The sequence below is a fragment of the Ovis aries genome, chromosome 2, assembly GCF_016772045.2.
Source record: "Ovis aries strain OAR_USU_Benz2616 breed Rambouillet chromosome 2, ARS-UI_Ramb_v3.0, whole genome shotgun sequence".
Taxonomy (NCBI): domain Eukaryota; kingdom Metazoa; phylum Chordata; class Mammalia; order Artiodactyla; family Bovidae; genus Ovis; species Ovis aries.
Window position 1 is genome coordinate 88,757,304 of NC_056055.1, and position 20,947 is coordinate 88,778,250.

The 20,947-nt window shown below is 39.8% G+C and overlaps 1 protein-coding gene across 2 annotated transcripts in view; it reads right to left on the reverse strand.

Moving 5' to 3' along the window:
* Positions 1–372: 372 nt before the first annotated feature.
* MLLT3 (MLLT3 super elongation complex subunit) overlaps positions 373–20,947 on the reverse strand; it is a 277,045-nt gene continuing 256,470 nt past the window's right edge. For both annotated transcript variants that reach the window (XM_004004397.5, XM_042243478.2), the window contains exons 7-11: positions 20,659–20,788; positions 17,400–17,499; positions 12,047–12,118; positions 10,825–10,896; positions 373–2,882 (exon numbers count right to left, since the gene is read on the reverse strand). In XM_004004397.5, the coding sequence (XP_004004446.3) occupies positions 2,751–2,882; positions 10,825–10,896; positions 12,047–12,118; positions 17,400–17,499; positions 20,659–20,788 (506 nt within the window). In that variant the 3' untranslated portion in view covers positions 373–2,750. The remainder of the gene's footprint in view (positions 2,883–10,824; positions 10,897–12,046; positions 12,119–17,399; positions 17,500–20,658; positions 20,789–20,947) is intronic.

Here is a 20,947-nt window from a genome sequence, read left to right on the forward strand (position 1 = left end):
GCTATATATATATATATGTATATATATATATATATATACACACACACACAAGAAATTAAACCCTGCCATTTTCCCTTCATGCTTAAAAAAAACTGAAGCCACTGTTAAAACACACATGTCAAAAATATCTTAACAGGTTTCAAAGGTGAGTGTACATAAGCTTGGCAGAACTCAGTGGGTTTCTAAGTATAACTATTAGCATTTAATTGAAAGGGGGTTTATCATTTCTGCATTTAATAATCAGATGAGAGCAAGAGTTCAACTTCTAAAAAAAATTAATGACTCTTATTCTATTGGAATTTCATGGAAAACTCATTTTTCTGTCTCCGTGAAGGGTTAAATTTTCCTGAATTTTATCCATTGCAGACAATATTCTGAAGACATTTGCTTTATTACCTAAATTTTAGGCCTAAAGCTTATCACAGTAATAGCTTCCCTTCTTACTATCCTTTTTGTCTGCTTACGTCTTATGTTAACCAGTTTCTTGGTCAGTAACCTAGGGAACAAAAACATCTTTACGTTGCCAAATCACAGTTTTGGTCACACAACTTAGACACAAAAATAAAAATGGCCCATACTACATATATACATTTCTAGTTAAACTGCACAGATATTTTAGTTAAGCTACATACATTTCTGGCTTAATTAGAATGTGTGAATTAACATTTAGAAAAATTTCAAGAGTTTTAAATGTTGCAAACAATTCCATATAAGCATTGTCCGCCCCTTTCACCTGCAAAGTTAAAAAAGAAACAAAACACAACTAAAACCACGCAATTCATCAGTCACCTGATGTTCAAAATAACTCGAAGTTCCTCTGTAATTAAACAGCGAGAAGTGGACTACGAAACAACTGCTTCAAGGATGGTCCTGCCAATCATAGAAGTCATAACATTATTGAAAAAGTACATTTGTCCTCAGCGAGGATGCTTTTGAGAAGTAATTTACAAGGAGCATGGCTGTATTATAATTTTTTTAAAGGAAAAAAATAGTGTCTTTGGATAGAAAAAAACAATGTAAAAAAAAAAATCCCCTTTTTAAAATGCAGAAATGACTCCATTATCAATCTGCATTTACATTCCTGCCCAAAAGAATGGGTCTGGAAAGACCATTTTCTGTACAGACCCTAGTTAATCTCTGTATGAAAAGACAGCATCTGGCGTGGGAATCAACAAGGGAGATACTGGTCTATTAGCACACATAGAGACTTTCTTAAGGCTGATCCAGTGAACGAACCTTTGGATCCAGAAGTATTTCTTCGTTTTCTTTTCTTTTCAGTTGAATTCCTAGCACAAAAACTTGGTGCTGAGCTGTTCGTATTTTGCATGTCTCCGTTTATGGAGAAGATGGAATAATGACACCAAAAGTACTTTGGGTTTTTTTTTTTTTCTTTTAAAAATAATTTGCTTTCTTTTGCATGCCACAGGACAGATTTCTAGTTTCGAAACAGGGTACATCAAGAACAAAGATATCCCCCCTCCCCAACCATCTTTATTGTCACCAATACAAGAAATCCTTCTGGAAACATAAGCAAGTGACTAAATAGGTATTGAACCACTGAATCTACAAGTTAATACATAATCTGTTATGGCAGAATAATCAAGAGTTTTCCCCCAAAGAAAGATTTTAATTTTTCAAATATAAAAGAGTCTAAGAGGATCATATGAGAACAAAAAATCTCTTACTCCAGGTTTGACGGTAAAGATGGGTAACACACTGGCAGCTGAAGAAAGCTGAAACTCTTACTAATAAATAGATCCAAATTAAGAATTTCTACAACATTTCTTTAGAAAACAGAATCAGAATTCCTTTGTTTTTTTTTTTCAAATGATGATCCTGTGGAATGCATTCACTTCCATATTTATCTAATATCATAACAGTGAAACAGACACAAGGATGTTGATGACAGCTCAACAATGTAGGATGCAGGACGTTTACAGGTACACGTTTGTTTAAAAGTCCTACAGGTTTATTGACTAAGGCTAGACAGCAATTCATATGATCCTATTTGGTGCATTTACTACCATGGTCCAAGATCATTCATTATATGGATACAGCCAAGGACTGTAACTTTCAGGAAAAAAAAGACCACAAAGGAGAAAATCAGGGTGGCTATTTGGTCCCCCCAGTTGATCATTTGTGTCCTGGAACTGGAAAAAAAGGTGGAAAATACAGACTGCAACGAGTTAAGGGACTTGGAAAAAGTTGCTGGAGAGTGGCACGGTATACGGAGTAAGGTCACTGGGCTTGGGATGGCAAGGGCGCTGCATTGAAAGAGCATCCACGGGACCGAGAGATTAGAACGTCTTGTGGTGTCATTCCCTCAACGACTCTATAGTATGCGATTAATAAATAGATCAGTTATGTAATAAGGCAGTGTGTTGAATATGCATTCGTCCTGTGGAATGAACCACCACAGAGAGAGACACGTGATACCATACACATTCTTTAAGTTTTCTCGTGTTGTGTTTGATCTGTTTGTTTTCAAGGCTATCCAGGCTAACTCTTCCCAGGGATTTCCTTGGAGAGAAGAGTGGTCCACTGAGGCTGGTTTGCTGAACCTCTCCTTTATCAAGAGATGATGACTGGCTTTAAAGAAAAATAAAGCTGAAGGTTGTTTGCTTTTTATTTTTTTCCCTTTTGGTTGCATCATTCTGAGTGTTTTCATATAAACAAACAAGGAAAAAAAAAATCACAACCAAAAAAAAAAAAAAAACCAATAGTTTTTGATGCATCCAGTTGTTGTATCCTCAAGATGTTCCAGATGTTTCCAGGTAACTCTGTAGTTTACGAACTGTGGTTTTGTCCAGCGAGCAAAGGTCAAAATCAAATGTTGTGTTTGTGATATGAAAGTGTCCAGTTTCTTCTATAAGGTTCACAATCTAGAGAAGTGAAGAAGAGAAAGTTTAGGCAATAAGCAATAGGCATCAAAATGCAAAAGGACAGGGAGAGAGTCAAATATGGAACCCAAGGGGTTAAGAGACTCATTTATAGAAAGAAGGTCCCATATTATTGATAGCACCAAACTACCTCTTAGCCAATTTGGTAGGTCAAAGGAACGTTAACCCTTTGAACTTCTCAATGAGAGAAGATTACCTGTTCTCATCATTCATATTCTTTAAACTGATTCCTAACTTTTAAGTCATCAACAGATTATTTTACTATAGGGGTGGGAGTGAGAATGGGTAGTTAGTGGGAAATACAATTTCAAGACCCTTTTAAAAATTAGTTACTGACCCAAAGGACAGTGGCTGTACTTAACAGATGAAAGGAAATTCCAGCCTAGGAATAACAAAACTCCTTATAAAAATATGTACATGCAGAACACATATCAATATAATGATCATTTTTCTTTCTGATTACCTTATTGTTGAAAGTTTAGAAAATGCAATAAACCCACCAAAAAAAAAAAAAAGAAACCGTTTCCATTTCCACCTCCCTAAAGATATGGGTAGTGACTATAGAGGGGCTCAAGGAAGACTTCTGGGGTGCTGGGACTGTTTCATTACTTGATTTGAGTACTGGTGATGAAAGATGCATTCACTTTGTTAAAACTGATCTAGCTGCACATTTTGTTATGCTTCCACAAAAAATAAATAAAAATCTATATTCATTCCATCAGTCATGTTCAGTGGATGGCCTTGAGTATTTGGAGGTAATAGGTATTATCTACAGAAAGAAAGGATGCCTTTGTCTCCCCATTTGGAACAGCTCTACCTCATTCCTTGAATTGGCTCCAACTTCCAGAAATACGATCAACAAAGTGGTGACAGAGGCACTGTTGGTTTTGCCTGGTTTTCAGGAGGACACTTTCTAAGGTTTCAGCACTAACAATGATGTTGGTTATCCTGGTATGTGTCTTTCTATTCCTATTTTACAAATAATTTTATCAGAAATAGATACTGTGCCTGGGTAGTGTGGGTTTTAGGTATGTTTGTTGTGAGTAAATTGGAATGGAGGGAGGTTAATTTTAGCAAGCTTTGTGAAGGAAAGAGGAAAATCACCACCAAGATGAAAGAAAAACTATTTGTGCAGAGAAACCAACTGGCCACCCATTTGGCTTATTTGTAGTTGTCTGTTATCCTCTATCACTTGCTTCTGTTCTTTTTCAATCATCCTAAGAGGAGTAATTTTAATTATTCAGTCTATTATTTATTCAATGAAGTTTTAGATTACCTAATCTGGAGTTGAAAACAGCAGAATGGAAACTTTTGACCTTCTCTTCTTACAATTAGTTTTCTTCAAAAAACAGTAAATTTGCGAACTGTTCCCTATGGGTCAGTGGCTCTCAATAGAAAATGCGCTCCCCATTCCTGACATATTTGACTGCCACAGAAACATAAAAGGCACAGTGAACCTCAATCCAATTAATTGCACAACTCCAGACTGAGCTGTTATTGCCTTATTCAACTTCTGGAACTTTTTTTTTTTTTTTAACAGATATAACTATGGGTTTAATAACAAAACCAGTTACAAAATCATGACAGTCACAGCAGACTGCCTACCTCCTATTCATGTGTTCCTTCTTCTTTCCTAGCAGAAGCTTGACTTTCTGGGAGTGGCAATACACCCAGCTAAAACACTGGCCTCCCAGACCCACCTGCAGCACTGGGCAGACACTGCGATTCACAGTTTGTCAAAAGTCACTGGGCTTTTAGGAAAAGTTTCAGAAAGGTATGGACTATGGGCAGGTGGCTTTTGCCCTCTGCTCCCTTCCTGTCTGGAAAGAAGATGCAACTCTGGAAGTGCAGCAGCTGTCTTCCCTTCATGTGGATGAATCAACGATGTGAAAGATGGCAGAGCAGAATGGCAATGAGTCTATGTCCTCAGCTGCATCTTTTAAGCCACCACACCAACCATGAATCACTTACCTCCAGGCCTATTATTATATGGGATAGCAGGGAGGCAGGATGCAGGGGTAGAGAGGGAGCCTTATTTGCTTAAACCATTAGACTCAGAGTTCAATTATATGCATCAGGAGATTATCTGAAGGCCTGTTTCTGATTATGGTTAAAGTAAGACACTCACGTAAGAATTTATCAAGCTAGATCTTATTAACACTAAAGATCTAAAATGAACTCTCGTTGGCTTTATTAGTTAACAGTTACAGGATAAGTCACCCCCATACATCTATATGCATAGAGAAACACGCACACATAGCTATGTCCACAAATACAAGCCTTTCAAGGCAATCCAATACTTACTATATATTTAACATTAATTGAATTAACAGTACTTTCCAGAGTAAATTATCTTTTTTGCTACATTGATTAGAAATACTAAAGACCAACTGAAAATGTGTAAGCTACAGTACAGCAACAAACAGCCCCTTCAGAGAGCTCTTTGAGGATGGAAACAAATAGCCTTTCAATTTACGCAATAGAAGCAAATGACAGTTATCCCAGAGTGTGGCTCCTCTTCTCAATGAGCTGGCCAGCAGGTAAATGCCCAAGCATTCAGAACAAAGAATCCTGAATTTGGCATATTGAATCCTGCCTCTTTTCATACTGTTCATGGGGTCCTCAAGGCAAGAATAGTGAAGTGGTTTGCCATTCCCTTCTCTAGATCATGGCATCCGGTCCCATCACTTCATGGCAAATAGATGGGGAAACAATGGAAACAGTGACAGACTTTATTTTTCAGGGCTCCAAAATCACTGCAGATGGTGACTGCAGCCATGAAATTAAAAGACACTTGCTCCTTGGAAGAAAAACTATGACCAACCTAGACAGCATATTAAAAAGCAGAGACATTACTTTGCTGACAAAGGTCCATTTAGACAAAGCTATGGTTTTTCCAGTAGTCATGTATGGTTGTGAGAGTTGGACTATGAAGAAAGCTGAGTGACAAAGAATTAATGCTTTTGAACTGTGGTGTTGAAGAAGACTCTTAAGAGTCCCTTGGACTGCAAGAAGATCCAACCAGTCAATCCTAAAGAGATCAGTCCTCAATATTCATTGGAAGGACTGATGCTGAGGCTGGAGTTCCAGTACTCCGGCCACCTGATGTGAAGAACTGACTCACTAGAAAAGAACCTGATACTGGGAAAGACTGAAGGCAGGAGGAGAAGGGGATGACAGAGGATGAGATGGTTGGATGGCATCACCAATTTGATGGACATGAGTTTGAGCAAGCTCCAGGAGTTGGTGATGGACAGGAAAGCCTGGCAGTCTCAAAGAGTCAGACATGACTGAGCAACTGAACTGAACTCATCCCGACTCTGCTCTTTGAATGACATTGGACAGAACATCAGAACCTCTGAGCCTCAATTTCCTCATCTGTAAAATGGGGACAATGCCACCCATTCTACCTATCATGCAATGTTGTTTTGAGGATCAAATAATATACAGAACATGAAGCTTCTTTATAAGCTGAAAATTGCTGCACAGATGAGGGCAACATGATTATGACTACCATGTAGACATAAACTCATCCTCAGTTATCCAGGAGGTAACCATACCACCCATGAGTTTTCACACCCAGTGCTTTTTCCTCTGCCCCTCATTGACTGTTGGCCATTTCATCAGCACTAAAACAAATGAAGCAGGGAAAATGCCAGAAGCTAAAAGTCAGAAAAGATCTCCTTGAAATTAAAAAAAAAAGTTTAATAAGTTTTGTAGGAGGGAGGAAAGAAAACAGGGAGAATAGCAGCTGAAGGAAAGTAGTTGAAATAACAAGGGATTTCCCTGGAGGGTCAGTGGTTAAGATTTTGCCTTCCACTGCAAGCAGTGTGGGTTCAATCCCTGGTCGAGGAGCTAAGATCCCACATGACTCATGGCCAAGAAATCAAAACATTAAACAGAAGAAATAGTGTAGTAAATCCAACAAAGATGTTAAAAATGGTCCACATCAAAAACAAACATATCTTTTTTAAATGAAAAACTAAAACCATAATGTGGGGGTAAAGAAGCAGAGTCCTACATTTTCCCTTGAAAATGACAGGTAACTCACCATTGTAAGAAAATAAAATTCTGTGACTCAGTCTAGTTGCTCACTAATTACTAAACAATAAATAGAAGACAGAATAATAAAAATACCTTCTAGAAAAGGCCACTTGGTTTTAAAGCAAATAAACACATTTACTCACTAGGATATTCAACCCTCTCACCTCATGGGCACTGTACTATCTTGTAGGTTCCGGGGCTTTGATTACAGCTCTCCTGCCCCCTCCACAAACAGCACATCCCACCCTGCCTGCAGCCACAAACACAAAGAAACGAAGGGGATCTGATCAATCTCACTAAATGAGCCCTGCATTTTTATGGGAGCTTGTAAGAATGCATCAAGGTGGAGGCAAAGACAGCCTTAGAACAGTAGCAGTGCCAACAGATGGGGTGTTCAGGACTATTTGCCAATGGGAACAGCATTAATGATTTGAATTATTAGAGCATGAATCTACACCCTCAATTAAGTAAAGACTTCATAAAGAAAAATAAATGTGGGTTTCTTTCCAGGAATCCTGATAGTTAGAACATCAGGAACAGAGCATTAACATGCTTTATGGTAATGGCATAAGCCACACAGCCCACAGACACCACCCCGCTGGTCCCTGAAGGACGCCCTGCTGCCATGCCATAGGGTTCCCCGATCTGCAAGTGCACATGGTGCCACCCTGGTGTCATTACCTTGCATCATACTGCAATGAGGAGTCTAACTCCAAAATAGTAGTAATAATGAAAGACAGAGTGACTGTAGAGGGGAAAGCAGGCAAGGGCACACGGTATGTTACAGGTAGTGAAAGAGGAAGAGCATGTAAATGGCTGAGCCCATTCTTCAGATGATGGTGGTTGTGAAAATATTTGTGATGGATTATTTCCTGCCACATCAGCTTTGGAGGGGGTATGATGCAGGTTTTTTTTTGTTTGTTTTTTTTTTAAGGGGAAAGATCCACTTGTTTAAGTCTATGGCTTCTTCCCCCAACCCTGTTTTATAAAAGTCATAAAAAATTATAAAAAGGTAATAAATTATTTGTAGTCTGATTTACATATATGCATATATGTATGTATGCATATAGGCTTCCCTGATGGCTCAGCGGTAAAGAATCTGCCTGCAAAGCAGGAGATGCAAGTTTGATCCCTGGGTTGGGAAGATCCCCTGGAATGGTAACACACTCCAGTATTCTTGCCTGGAAAATTCCATGGACAGAGGAGCCTGGCGGTCTACAGTCCAGAAAGTCCCAAAAAGTCAGACACAATTGAGTGACTGAACACACACACATACACACACACATATATATTTTTTAAAGGATTCTTTTTACCCAAACAGCCTCTTCACTGAGTATGAAGTCATGAACAAGTTTTGCTTCTATCTGGAGGGGAGTCAGGGCTGGGGTGAGCTAGGTCTTCCTGCAGAATGGCCCCTGCTGTGCGGACAGGGAAGCCCCCTCTATGGCTGTGACAACATGTGCTCTATTGGGGTTGGGAAGTGGGACATCAGGCTCCAGTCTTCAAGGAATTCTAAAATACACCAGGAGATTCTCCAGGGTGGAGAAGATCACTTTCAGCAAAACACTTCTCAGGAAGAGTTCTCCGTGTTGTTATAACACTCTGCCATACCATTTACTCCCCATCTCCCTAAAGAAAATTCTGAGTATAATAGCTGTTACCTAAACTGCTGAACCAGCCTCTAAGGAAGCCCTGGTTTTCCTCAGAGGTTATTTTTTCCCTCCTGAGGAGGATGCAAGCCCAGACTCAGAGCTGGAACTGCAAGAGAGTTTAGAAGTGTTCAATCTCCCTTTCCAAGTAAATGTCAAACATGCGGTTTAAAGAAGAATGAAATTATTAGTAAGTCCAAGGTACTGACATCTCTGGTTTTGACTGTGTCCACTGTACTACATTGTTACCTGATGGAAAAGGGCCTTAAGAACACAGCCTCTCTTGATCCAATGCTTTCTGTTCATTAACCTAGATGCTGGGTGCCAGCACTGCATGACCCCAGAGTAAAAAAGAGAGAAACCACTTTCTGTGGGCCAAATAAAAATGTCAGGCCAGATTTTCTGATAGGATGCCTTTCATAGGGAAAGAACTGGGATGGGATCCCGGGGTCACTAGAAATCCTGTCTCAGGTGCTGTGGTCTGCATGGCAGAGAAGACGTAGACTCTGCGGAATGCAGTCCACAGGATGAGCAGCGCTCAAGGTGGGGAGTAACATCAGTGCTCAACAGTGCTATGCTTTACAATAGGAATTAATTAAGCAGTAAACCATGACAGGACATGCATCATGGTATCATAATCACAAGCCTCAGCTGCATTACAAGGCAAAAGGCCAAAGACTGGCAGCTTTCAACCGGCCTGGGAATGCAATTAGGTTGAAACGCTGTGGGCCCTGGAGTGCCTTTATGCCAGGTTAAAAATTCATAGATACCACTCTCTCCCTCTAGAATGCTAAAATAATCCACTTCCATGAAACTCTCCTGTTAAGCCACCTTCCCTCACAATGCTTTCAAAGGTCAAAATAAAGGGCAATGTGAGATTGGGAGTGCCAATGACACCCCATGGTAAGACCCTGCCCGATGGCATAGTATCGATTCACTGGCTGGCTTTCTGTAAGAAGGGGGTCCCAATGCTGCTCAAACATCTATCTTGCTCTCCTGTGAGACACTATTTAGGTCCAATTTGTTCAATAATAACTTTATTAAGCTTTTCCACAGTGGTTCAGAGCTGGTGCTTAGGGAAAAATGGGAAAATCAGCTAAATAGATTTACCATAACCATTCAGGCAATGGGCCCCAAATAATTGCCAAGTGGCAGGCTAACTGACTAGTTTTCAGTTGTACAGAAAAAAATTGAAGAAAATACTCTTGATATACTAGGATATGTCTTAGAGCAAGCCACTCAGATCCTGCTCCCTGACCTATTACACACTTAGATAGACATGCAAGAAATGTAACTTATCATCAATTAAGAATTATAGGTCTATAGTCTTTTGTTCAAGTCTGAAACTCTAGAAGGTTTAAAAAGCTTATCAGACCAATCAGGGAACTTGCAAAGTTTGAGAGTATGTATTTATAGATTTAACCAAAAATGTACACAGAATATAAATGTGAACATCAGCCATTAAATATTAAAAACACACACACATATACACACAGCTGGGGTAGATTAAGTACTAACATCAAGTTATTTGAAAGCAGTCTTTAAAAAAAATTCAAGCAGCAAAATAATCTACAAACCTACCCTGGAATTTAGAACACAACCTTCACTTTGAGTATTAAAGAAAAATTATTTTATCTTTAATTTTTGATGCAATGGACACATATACTGTAACCGTATGAAAACTAAAAACCACCCTCCTTCTCAAAACATCAAATTGTACTAATAGAAATGTCCCCACTCTAAAGTATTCCACAGTTGAGTTCATAATAACAGAATGTATGTTAAACAAGATAAGACAAAAGAGGAAAATATTTATTTTCCTTAGAATAGCATTGGCAAAGGTTACTAAATTGAATCACAAATGTTTACAGCACTTGACTGCAGTTCTTATCACTGTTTTCCCATGAAACCAGAAGCCTGGCCCCAAAGGTTTCTGCATTCCTCCCATCCCCTCCGTCAGCCCACATGACAGCATCAGACGGCTTGAGATCAGTATATTGCAGCATCGTCACTTCCCCAAGTGCCCCGTTTTCATTGTCTGTGGCACCAAGGAAGCCCCAAAGCAGACTTCCAGGTAGCCTTGGAAATAAGCCTCCTCCCCAAATAGTCTGCAAGTGGCACTGGCCCGGAGAGCATGAGGCCAGGGTGGCCTCCAGGTGCTGTCACACCAGCGCAGGACAAACCAGACCTCCAGGCTTCTGGAAAGGGTGGTGTTCAGAAGCCTTCCTCACCTGCTGCAGAATGTGTCTTTCCCTCAATGTCATCAGCCTTCTGTGAAGCTCTACCAGTTCATCGAGGTATGCCTGAAAGAGAATGGTATGCCCCCAATGACAAGCATTTAGGAAGCAGTTCAAAAATAAAAGGATCAACAAAGTAAGAACATACCAGAGGTGGTTAGAGGTTGCACATTCTACCTTCTACCCTAAGCTGTGTGGATGCACTGCCCAAGGCCTTTGCAGACCAACTCTCCTTTGGCCAACTAGTACTTTCTCAAGGCAGCTTTTTTACAAAAAAGGGCAATTTGTGAACTTATTTGCTCCCAAGTAAACAGGATTAACCCTCTCCCAACAATGCCTCTAAAGAGAGAAAAGGAATTCAATGAAAAAAAATGTGAGCTTAAGCATATTATCACAGTACATATTCTTTTTTTCAATTAATCTTCCATCTCAGGCTTTTTTCTCTTAGTTATAATGTTTCTAAGTTTGAACATGGAAGTATCAATGCACACTACTAATTATGTAATTACGGCAAATTGGAGGGGGTGGGGGGAAACCTCTCCTGGTCATATCTAACATGGCCAGTGAACAGCAAGTAACAGGACAGAAGAATGTCTTACGAAAAATAGAGGTCACTATCCAAATCAGCATCTGGCTTGTCAAGAGTTCCCCTGAAAAAGGCAGAGGTACACCTTCATGTGCTCAGACTCGTGTCTTTGTTAGCATAAACGCGGGGTATTCTTTGTGCCATTTTCAATGAAAGCAAATAAAGGTTTGTGAAGCATTATCCAGGCCTACCCCAATCCTGCAAAGCATGTGAGGACCCTGCTTACAACAGGACACAAACCCCCAACAACTCTTGAAGTCAGATTTTGGATGCGTGACTGCACACGAGGGGGAAACACACTGCACTGCGATCAGATGTCCTGCTCACTCAAGTCTGAGGTTCCTGAACCCTCCACCTCCACCACAGCTCTCTCACCTCCTAATCCCATGTGCCCGAAATCCCTTGGCAATCATGGATAGCAATAGGCCAAGTTTATCTTGTTTACTGGAGATGTAAACAAGACTTGGAAAATAAACTACAAAGCACTGGGAAGAAGCGCCTGTCATTTGGGGATTTCAGGCCCTTCTGATGAAGAAAGTGAAATGAGAACCAGCAAGAATGATCAAGGGAAACACAAAGAAACAAGAGTGTCAGTGCTACCTTACTCACAGTAACAGACTAGAAACCTACCTTGTCACATTCGCCATTCTTTATTTGCTTATCTGATTTGCTTTGCTTTATTGGACTTTTCACTTCAAGAATCTAGGGATCAAAGAGAACACAGTTAAATTTGATTGCTAGCACTGCTTGGCTAACCTGCCACATAAAGGCACTATGAATGAAATGCATAATAACATCACTTTCCAAAGGGCATTTTTCCTCCTCACACTTTATTTCTTCTCCTCTAATCTGAGTTTCTCTGGGAAAATAAACTACTTATATCTGAAATGCTGAGTCAGGGCAATAGAACTTAAAAAAAAAAAGTGAGGATAAGGAAATTGATCTAAGCTTCCAAGGCTGCTTCTCTTTAGTGACAACACTCTCACACATATGCACAGCAGCTGAGTTGTAGTAGATTACAGTCCCCTCTGGCAAGAAATGTTTCTTATTCATCCTGTTGTTTCACATGACTACTTGTGTTCAGTGCAGTAAGGATAAGACAAACACTCAAATACCCTTTCTAGTACCTGCCTCGTGGATTCTAAAAAGTACTCCTGTCTACTAAATTGAGGAAGGTTTGGAAGTGAAGGTGGCCGCCACACTGGCTTCTCCCAACTTGGAATCCTCCTACTCAAGAAATAAAAGAGCCAGGACCATTTTCTGTATTCTAAGAAATAATGTGTTTACCCATGATAAAATCCCCAGTGCCTTTCCTTTGATCTGAACCAATTATAGCTTAGGTTATGAATAGCAGTTTTGCATACTGTTCAGACGGTGGGGAGTTACATTTCTAATTAACAAAAAGGAGAAATACATTATTACTTAATAAACACAGTTGATTAATTAGAATTTTTAAAATTGAGAATTATGCTTAAAGAGAACCACTGAAATTACTGATGAGAGTTTACAGACATATAAAAACATAAAGGCAAAGGTAATTTGTCTTTTTCATTATATTCTCATTATCAAGTGAGTTACAATCTGAAGCTAATATTGAGGAAGAAAATGCCAAAAAAGAAGATATTGAAGAAGTTTACTCTGCTTTAGCAAACACACACACAAGCCTCACAGTTCTGTTCAAAGGTCCACCACTTCCAAAATGCACAGAAGATTTTTAAAATGAGTCCACATTTATTTTGTAATTTAACTTGCAGAGAGAGCACTGACTGGGCTCAGAAACCCAAGTTCAGGTACCAGCCCTATCATTCAGTGTTTTTTGAACTTTGACAAAAATGAGACAAATAAAATGAGAGCTAGGAGCAAGGGAGCATCCAGGTTCCCATTTAGCCATGGAATTTTCTACTGCTAATAAGTATTTTACTTGCTGAGGATGACATTCTAGAAAAGACCAAATACTTCTCAAAAGGAATACATATTCATTTGAATTTAGGAAAATGTATAAGAAGTGAGCTCCTAACAGCATCTTGCCTGAGAATAGCCTTTCTTCCTTCGTTTTTAAGATTAAGATACCAGATGACCAACGTGACCGGGCTAATTTCAAACATAATACTTCTGGCAACACAAGGAAATTACTTAATCGCAGAGGCAAAGCAATAGCTTTTAGTAAAGGAAACCAAACACCCCCACTACATACAGAACTCCCTTCTCTATGTTGGCTGGAAATGGGACCTCGAGGGAACGTTCGTTCGCACTGAGACCTAGGAGTAAGTAGGTCAGTAGATGGCACTCCTCGCCAACTCAGATACAGGGCTGGGCCAAGCAGAGCCGATCTGCTGTGAATGCAGGCAAGAGGAAAAATACAGCCCGTCTGCCTGCCTTGTGCATTAGAAAACTGAATTTCGTTCCCATCACATCCTTCCCCTGAGTACCCCGCCATTCCCTGCCCCAAGTCATTGTTCTCTGGGGACCAAGTGCCCGAGAACTCTCTATGGGGCACACAGAGTTGTGAACTAGGTTGAGAGAGTTCCACCACCTTCTCTTCAAAGCAGAAAATAGAACACGCAGGGCGCTGAAATCCCATCCTACACATTCCATAAGGGCTGCGGCACAGGAGGCCCAATGACACTGAAATCCTGGTTTCTTTCTTCTGAAGCTGCAGAGGCAGGAACAAAAGCCCCGGGTGTCAGTGATCCGCCTCGAGTTACTGAGTGGCTGCCCAGAGAGGGCTCAGTTAATCTTCCTGCTTTGATCTCTCCCTGCTCCAAAATAAACAGCTTTGTCAAAACCTCATTCTGAGAGCTGATCCATGCTGAAGACAATTGTTTTATTTATGATCATTTCTTATCTTTAAGGAAACGACTCCAGAATAGAAAAATATGGCACCTTGTCTTCCACAGGCCGATTTCAAACCAGTTTAACTGGATGGACTCTTTGATTTCATTCAACACGCCTCGCAGGCTGATAGGTGATTTATGATATTCTGAATATTAACTTGGGTCCGATGGATCGCTTCCTTCCTTTGAGGCCCCTCCCTCTCCTCCCTCCCCTTCAATAGTTTCAGCCAAAAAGGATCTAGAATTTTGATTTTGTTTGAAATTCACATAAAGAAGTTTGAAGTTTTTTAAAAAAAAAAAAAACCTTTGGTTAAAATGGCACAGCATTATTCCTCTCTATTAAGCTGTAGGGAGAAGAAACAGCCACCCAGACTGCTGAGAGGCACCAAGTATGCACGTGATAGTCTCTGAAAATAGAACCATGATGAGTTGCACTTCTATCCTTAATCTGAGGATCTGGCTTGAGAATCAGATTTTCAAGATTATTATTTTTCTGTATTCTTTTGTGAGGACTGACAACTCAATTACTCAGCAGATGGATTCTCTACTGCTGGGTCTTTGATGTTAACGATCACTAGTAGCTCCTAACAATACTCAGGTTAATTACTTGATTTGTTGACATATGGCTCTCTCTCTGTTCACTTTTTTTCCCAAGAATTAGAAATGTCTGACTCAATGAGCACTTTCTCTCTTCCCTAGTCCCTAGAAAACTGAGAAAAGGTAAGGAAACCATAGCTTTGCCTGGTAATTTATAGAAACTTTGAGACTATGATCAACCTACAGAGAGAGAGAGAGAGAATAGTGAAGGGATATGAAAGAAGAAGACTCGAGAGTCTGCCCATTTCACAGTTTCGCCTTCCTGGTATGTTTTCGCTTCTTTCACGTGAAATTTCAGACCATCTCATCATCATCACTATCACACTCACACACACACACGACTAAACACACTCCAGTTCTAAGACACAGGTCCAAAGAGGAAAGCATCCTTGGGTTAAATATATGTACATATATATACCTATATTTCCTACCCTAAACTACATATATTTCCTACCCTAAACTAGTGAAAAGTGAAAGCATATGGACCTCCTCATTATCCTTATAGGTGTATGGAGAAAGTGACATATAACTGAGTATTCCTGACAGATTGATGACTCACACGTGTGAAGCTACATTTGTCAAATAAACATATGCCAAGAAACCAGCGGTATGCTATTTAATCGGCTAAAGTAATTTTTACCCTTTCTAGATAGATGGTACCATTTCAATTTTGTTTTGCTTTTTTTCATTTTGCCAGACAGTCAATAAAAAAAAAAGTCTGACAAAGAATCTAAACCTTTCCCTGAAACCAGGGCCAGGTCAAGACTGCAGCAGGCCCAGGAAGAGACTAGCGCAGTTCTGTCTGCAAGGGAAGACGGTGGCTTGTTGAAGCTGCTTTTATTTAGCAAGCGTAGTTTTCACTCCACCTGGGAACAGTGCTGAAGGAGACTACTGTAGGGCACAAAAGCACATCCTATAATGCCCTGCACTCCTGGCCCTGCCAAGGCCACCATCACCACCCAGGAAGAATCCTAATTCCAATACACCACCCACTGGAAGCAGAAATCAGGCCTACATAGGTTGAAATTGAATATAAAAATATATTCAAGGTCCAAATGCTATTCTATTGACAGCTCCTATTGAAGCACACAATTAAAAAAGAATCCTCCAAGTTATCTAGTCAGCCAGCCTAGGGCCCGTCTCAACTGACTGGCAACGATGGCTATGCCCGTGGTCCTCACTTTCCCCTGACGTGCTTGACTTTGGAGTACTGGGCAGCCACCCTCGAGGTGATGGCTGGCTGGGTCATGGGTATGGCTGGCCCTGGAGGTGGGGAGACACACGGACTGTGGGGAGTTAGGATAAGGAAGAAGAAAGTACAATTCCTTGCAGGCCAGCCTGTAATGGATGACAAGGTTGGGCCTGCAGTCACATGCAGGACACAAAGAAACTGCAGTTGAACTGTAACTGGTGAGGTAAAGAACACTGATATTATTCCTACTTAATAATGGAGGCTTTAAGTTGTAGATCAATTAAATGAGGAATTTTAAATTTTAAGAGATTTTTGCTTTATATGAAATTTGAAATGAAAAAGTCTTCAGCTATAAAAATCACATCTTCCCTATTAAAGAAAGATCACAAATTTCAAGGACAAGGCCATTTAAAACAACAGGTAGGACACCTGTGAAACAATAATTTTACAAACCACATTTTCAACTTAATATTCATATGGTAACTTGAATTAAGCAATTATTATGAGGTCTCATGGAATCTGTCTAAATACGGTAAAAAGAATAACATGGTAATAGAGAATCAACCCAATGCATAGTGAGGTTTTTTTACAATACTTGAAAACAGCATATTTTAGCAGTGTTTAAAATAATCATTCATTTAACAGAAGTTCTTCATCACAGCTTTGCAAGCTCTGCCTAGACCTATCCAAATAACTATATTCTTTACTCTGATTATCAAATTAATAAGCTTTCCTTTAGCTGGATTTATAACAACAGTGATAATGACCATTGTCTACTCTATATTTTATCAATGATTCCTTACAATCCCAAGTGATCATCCTTTTTTCCCGGGTAAGCACAGAGGCAGAGCACCTATCCTAACCATATATCATCAACTGTTTGCCAAGAGGTATGAACCATGCTTCATGCTCTTTACACGTACTTTTTTGTCACCTTCCCAGTAGCCCATAAGGTAGACATTAATATCCCCATTTACAGATGAGAAAACTGAGGCTAAATTAAAAGAATGTTTGTACCAATAAACTGCTATAAATCAATAAAACAGAGAACCAGGCTTTATACTAGCTCCAAAAGTCATATTCTTCCCAATTGACAGGGGGGAAATATACAGAAATCAGGAGTACATGGGCAACACTTTTTGTCACCATCCTGTCCTGCATCTATTAACATTTAACTCACTCATCCAAGGTCATACTTTTGTGACAACTTAAGTACTTTTACCCTATGTTTTTAGTCCGAAGGTTGTAGATTCCCAGTTATTTGCTGTCAAGAGGCACTTTGTTTAAAATTTAAGGGGTGAAATGCCTGGCACACTTTGAGTTCTGCAGAGTCATGAGAAGCGCAGCCCTAGAAGCTTACCTGGTTGTTGCTGGTTTTTAATAAGGGTGGCGGGGGTTCATGATGTAGGGGTGAGGAGGCAGAACTGCTTTCACTATCACTGCCATCACTTAAGCTAACTCTGAAAAGAAACAGAGAAGTCAGTCGCAGCGTTACAGACAATTCTTGAAATATCCAAAGAATTAGGGGTAGAGAGCAAGGCATCCAAACATTAATCTTTGGGAACTTGTTTTAGCTCATACAATCGCTACTACGTGCAGGCGTTTACTTTGTATCTAGAAAGGGGTTAAACGTTTGACTTGCTCCTTCTCATTTAATAATCTCCATTTCATAGATAAGGAAACTGAGACAAACTGGATCACTCACATAGGGTCCCAGAAGTAAGAGTGCTGGTTCTAGGATTCAAATCCAAGCAACGTGACTCAGCCCTGGTACTCGGCCAGTGTATTTTGCCGCCTTCATTTATTCATTTATCTCCCTGTTCCAGATCCATCCACCTACTGTCATAAGCATGTCACCCAAGCTGGAAGTTCAGCAAAATCGGATAGTTCACAGGTTACTACCCTTTTCCCCCTTCCTTTCCCTCTGCCTATTTGTTACAGGTGAACATTTTACAAGTATGGCTAAAATAAAGGCTGCAGGAAGGGAAGTAACTGCTAAGAAGAATGTGCACCACGGCCCTGCAGCACTGACAGTTCAGGGTGACATCTGAGGGTGGGAGGTGTGAAGCTCAACATGACAGACCCATCACCAATCATTTCCAATGTGTCATGATGCAAAGTTGACCCTAGTTCTGATGCAATTCCCTGGAAATACACCACAGCACAGGAAAAGACAGTGTGTTTGGGAAAACTGCTTTAGAAAAATACAGTGTCTTTCAACAAGGAAAAACAATAAAAATATCACCTCCTCATTTTTTTTTCCTTTCCATTAAACATGGAATTTTCTTTCAGTGAGAATAGGAGATATTTCTTTGTTTACTCTGCTGAATGTGTGCACTCTTTTAGAAATGTCCTTCAGTGTTTGCTCCCTCCTTGGTTGTATCGTAACCTAATACAATATTCTTCTCAGAAACAGAAAATGCTTTAGAAATCAGGATAGTTTTTCCGTCGTTCTGAATAGGCAATCACATTCCAGCCCTATAATACATTCAGATAGACAAGAAACGAGATAGGCAATGGAAAGGATACACTGGGACATCCTTTTAGGAAAAAACTGACAGAACTTGTTTTTCTTAACTAAATTACATTAATGAAGTGTTCAGTTGAAGCACTGCTTTAAAATGCTTCTTGACTGAAGTGGAAGGCTGAGTATTTAAAATGATTAAACAGTTGAGACTTCACAAGTGCAATGAAGATAAAATGTTACCCAGGCGGGGGCTGTGCCAACAGCATATGTCAGGAGGGAGGGAGAGCCTTGCAAACAACATGCATCACACATCAGTCAACTCATAAACATGTATGATCTGACCCGTGTTGACTCAGGGGACTAGGCAAAGAGGGGACAGGCCACAGCCCATCACAGAGTGTCTAGATCTTCTACAAACTAATAGTAAGTTGGGAGATGTCCAAACTGGCTATGCAGTTTTTCACCAGCTAAATGTAAAAGCAGTCAGTGGTCAGGATTTCAATTGTTATAAAGATGCTCCTCACCTACAAGTGTCAGTTCATTTTCAGGTGGGGTTTTTTTTTTTTTTTTTTTTTTGGCCCCATCAGTTTCCTTCTTGTCAGATTAAAGACTTGTAAAGGGAAACATCATAAGGCCAAGACCATAAGGTTCCTTATGTCTCTCTTATTTAAAAGGAATACAGATGGGTGATTTTGGGAGATGAGTAGAGAAAAAGGAATTGAGTACAGCCATAAGGAAAAACCACTGAGATATAGGACAGGGCATATATTCTAAGGAGACTCTTCTCCAAGGACATGAAGGAATTACCAATTAGCAAACATATGGTCTGTCCTGTCTGGATTAAGATCACATCATTTTGGGGAATTTTAGGGCCTGCTACCCAGAAACGGATAATGGGAAAAGACTTAATGCAATATATTATCAATGTAATTGGATTTTAAGTTCAAATAGATTCGTATTTTTTCCTACTCAAAACCCATTAAAGTAAGCACAGCTATTCGTTTTGCTCATGATAAATAAAATCCTCGAGGCAATTTCAAGTTGACTATTAACTATAAGTGACATGAATTAGCATCTTTCCAATGCAGAAGTATGCCTCGCCGCATTAAAGCTACTTAAGTAACAGTCAGCACACTTAAAAGGAATTTAGTTTCTGGAAAACACACAGGTGATCCTAGTTTTAATTAGGTCACACATAATTCATTGAAATCAATCATGCATTTCTAACTACAAACAGCGAACACATTTCCTCAAATTCTGAGTTATGAATACCTACAGCAACGAAGCTACACAAATTCTTCAAATGAAAGCAGAGTTCATTTCAGCAGCCAGTCCAGCCACCATGGCATTTACTTGGAAGGGCAAAAGCTTGCAATAGGACTTTTTCTCTGTAAAATTAATGGAGGAAAAACCTCTCCTTTCTGACAACAAGGGATAAAACAGTTCCCTGGGGAACAGTGAGTGTAAGCATGCCAAGGTGCCCCAACTTTGTATGGCGTATAATCTATAAAAATAGTATATATTATATACAAATATGTGTATTGACATCTATAAATGGAATCTAGAAAGATGGTACTGATGAACCTATGTGCAGGGCAGGAATCAAGATGCAGATGTAGCAAACCGACGTGTGGACACAGCAGGGGGTGTTAAATAGTTAGTGGGAAGCTGCTACATAACACCGGAAGCCCAGTCTGGCCCTCTCTGATGACCGAGAGGGGTGGGATGAGGGGTGGGTGGGATCGAGGTTCAAAAGGGACCTATGTATATACATATATATATATATATATATATATATAGAGAGAGAGAGAGAGAGAGAGAGAGAGAGATGTGTGTGTTATGGTTAATTTGTGTTGTTGTATAGCAGAAACTAACACAACAGTATAAAGCAAGCACCCTTCAGTGAAAAAATACATACACATTATACTATCAAATTACTATGCTGTACACCTGAAACTAACATAATATAGTAAGTCAAATATACTTTAATAAAAATAAATAAAACAAATTCAAAATACTTAAAAAAAGTGAATGTGACTATTTACGTGCCATCGGTTTTGGTGTTTCACATTTTTGCTGTGGTTCTACTCTGAGATCCAGTGAAAAGGTATGATTCCATCCCAGGGAACCTCATCTCTACCAAGACACTCACCTGCGACTCCGGCTGCCCCCTCTATTTACAGGTCTCTCCATTTCGGAGTCATTGTCATTATCTTCTGCTTCATCTGATTCCTCCTCGTTGTCATCAGAATGCAGATCTTTCATTATAGACCTTAAAGGACCTGACCAATGAGAATGAACCACAGGCAATCAAATACACTTAGCCATAGCTGACGCAGGCGGATAGCTCACCAGCAGAGAACACCGCTTAAAAATTACCATCATCAGATACAGTTATACAATTCACATGATAAATCTGGTAGTTTCTGGAATGTAACCTC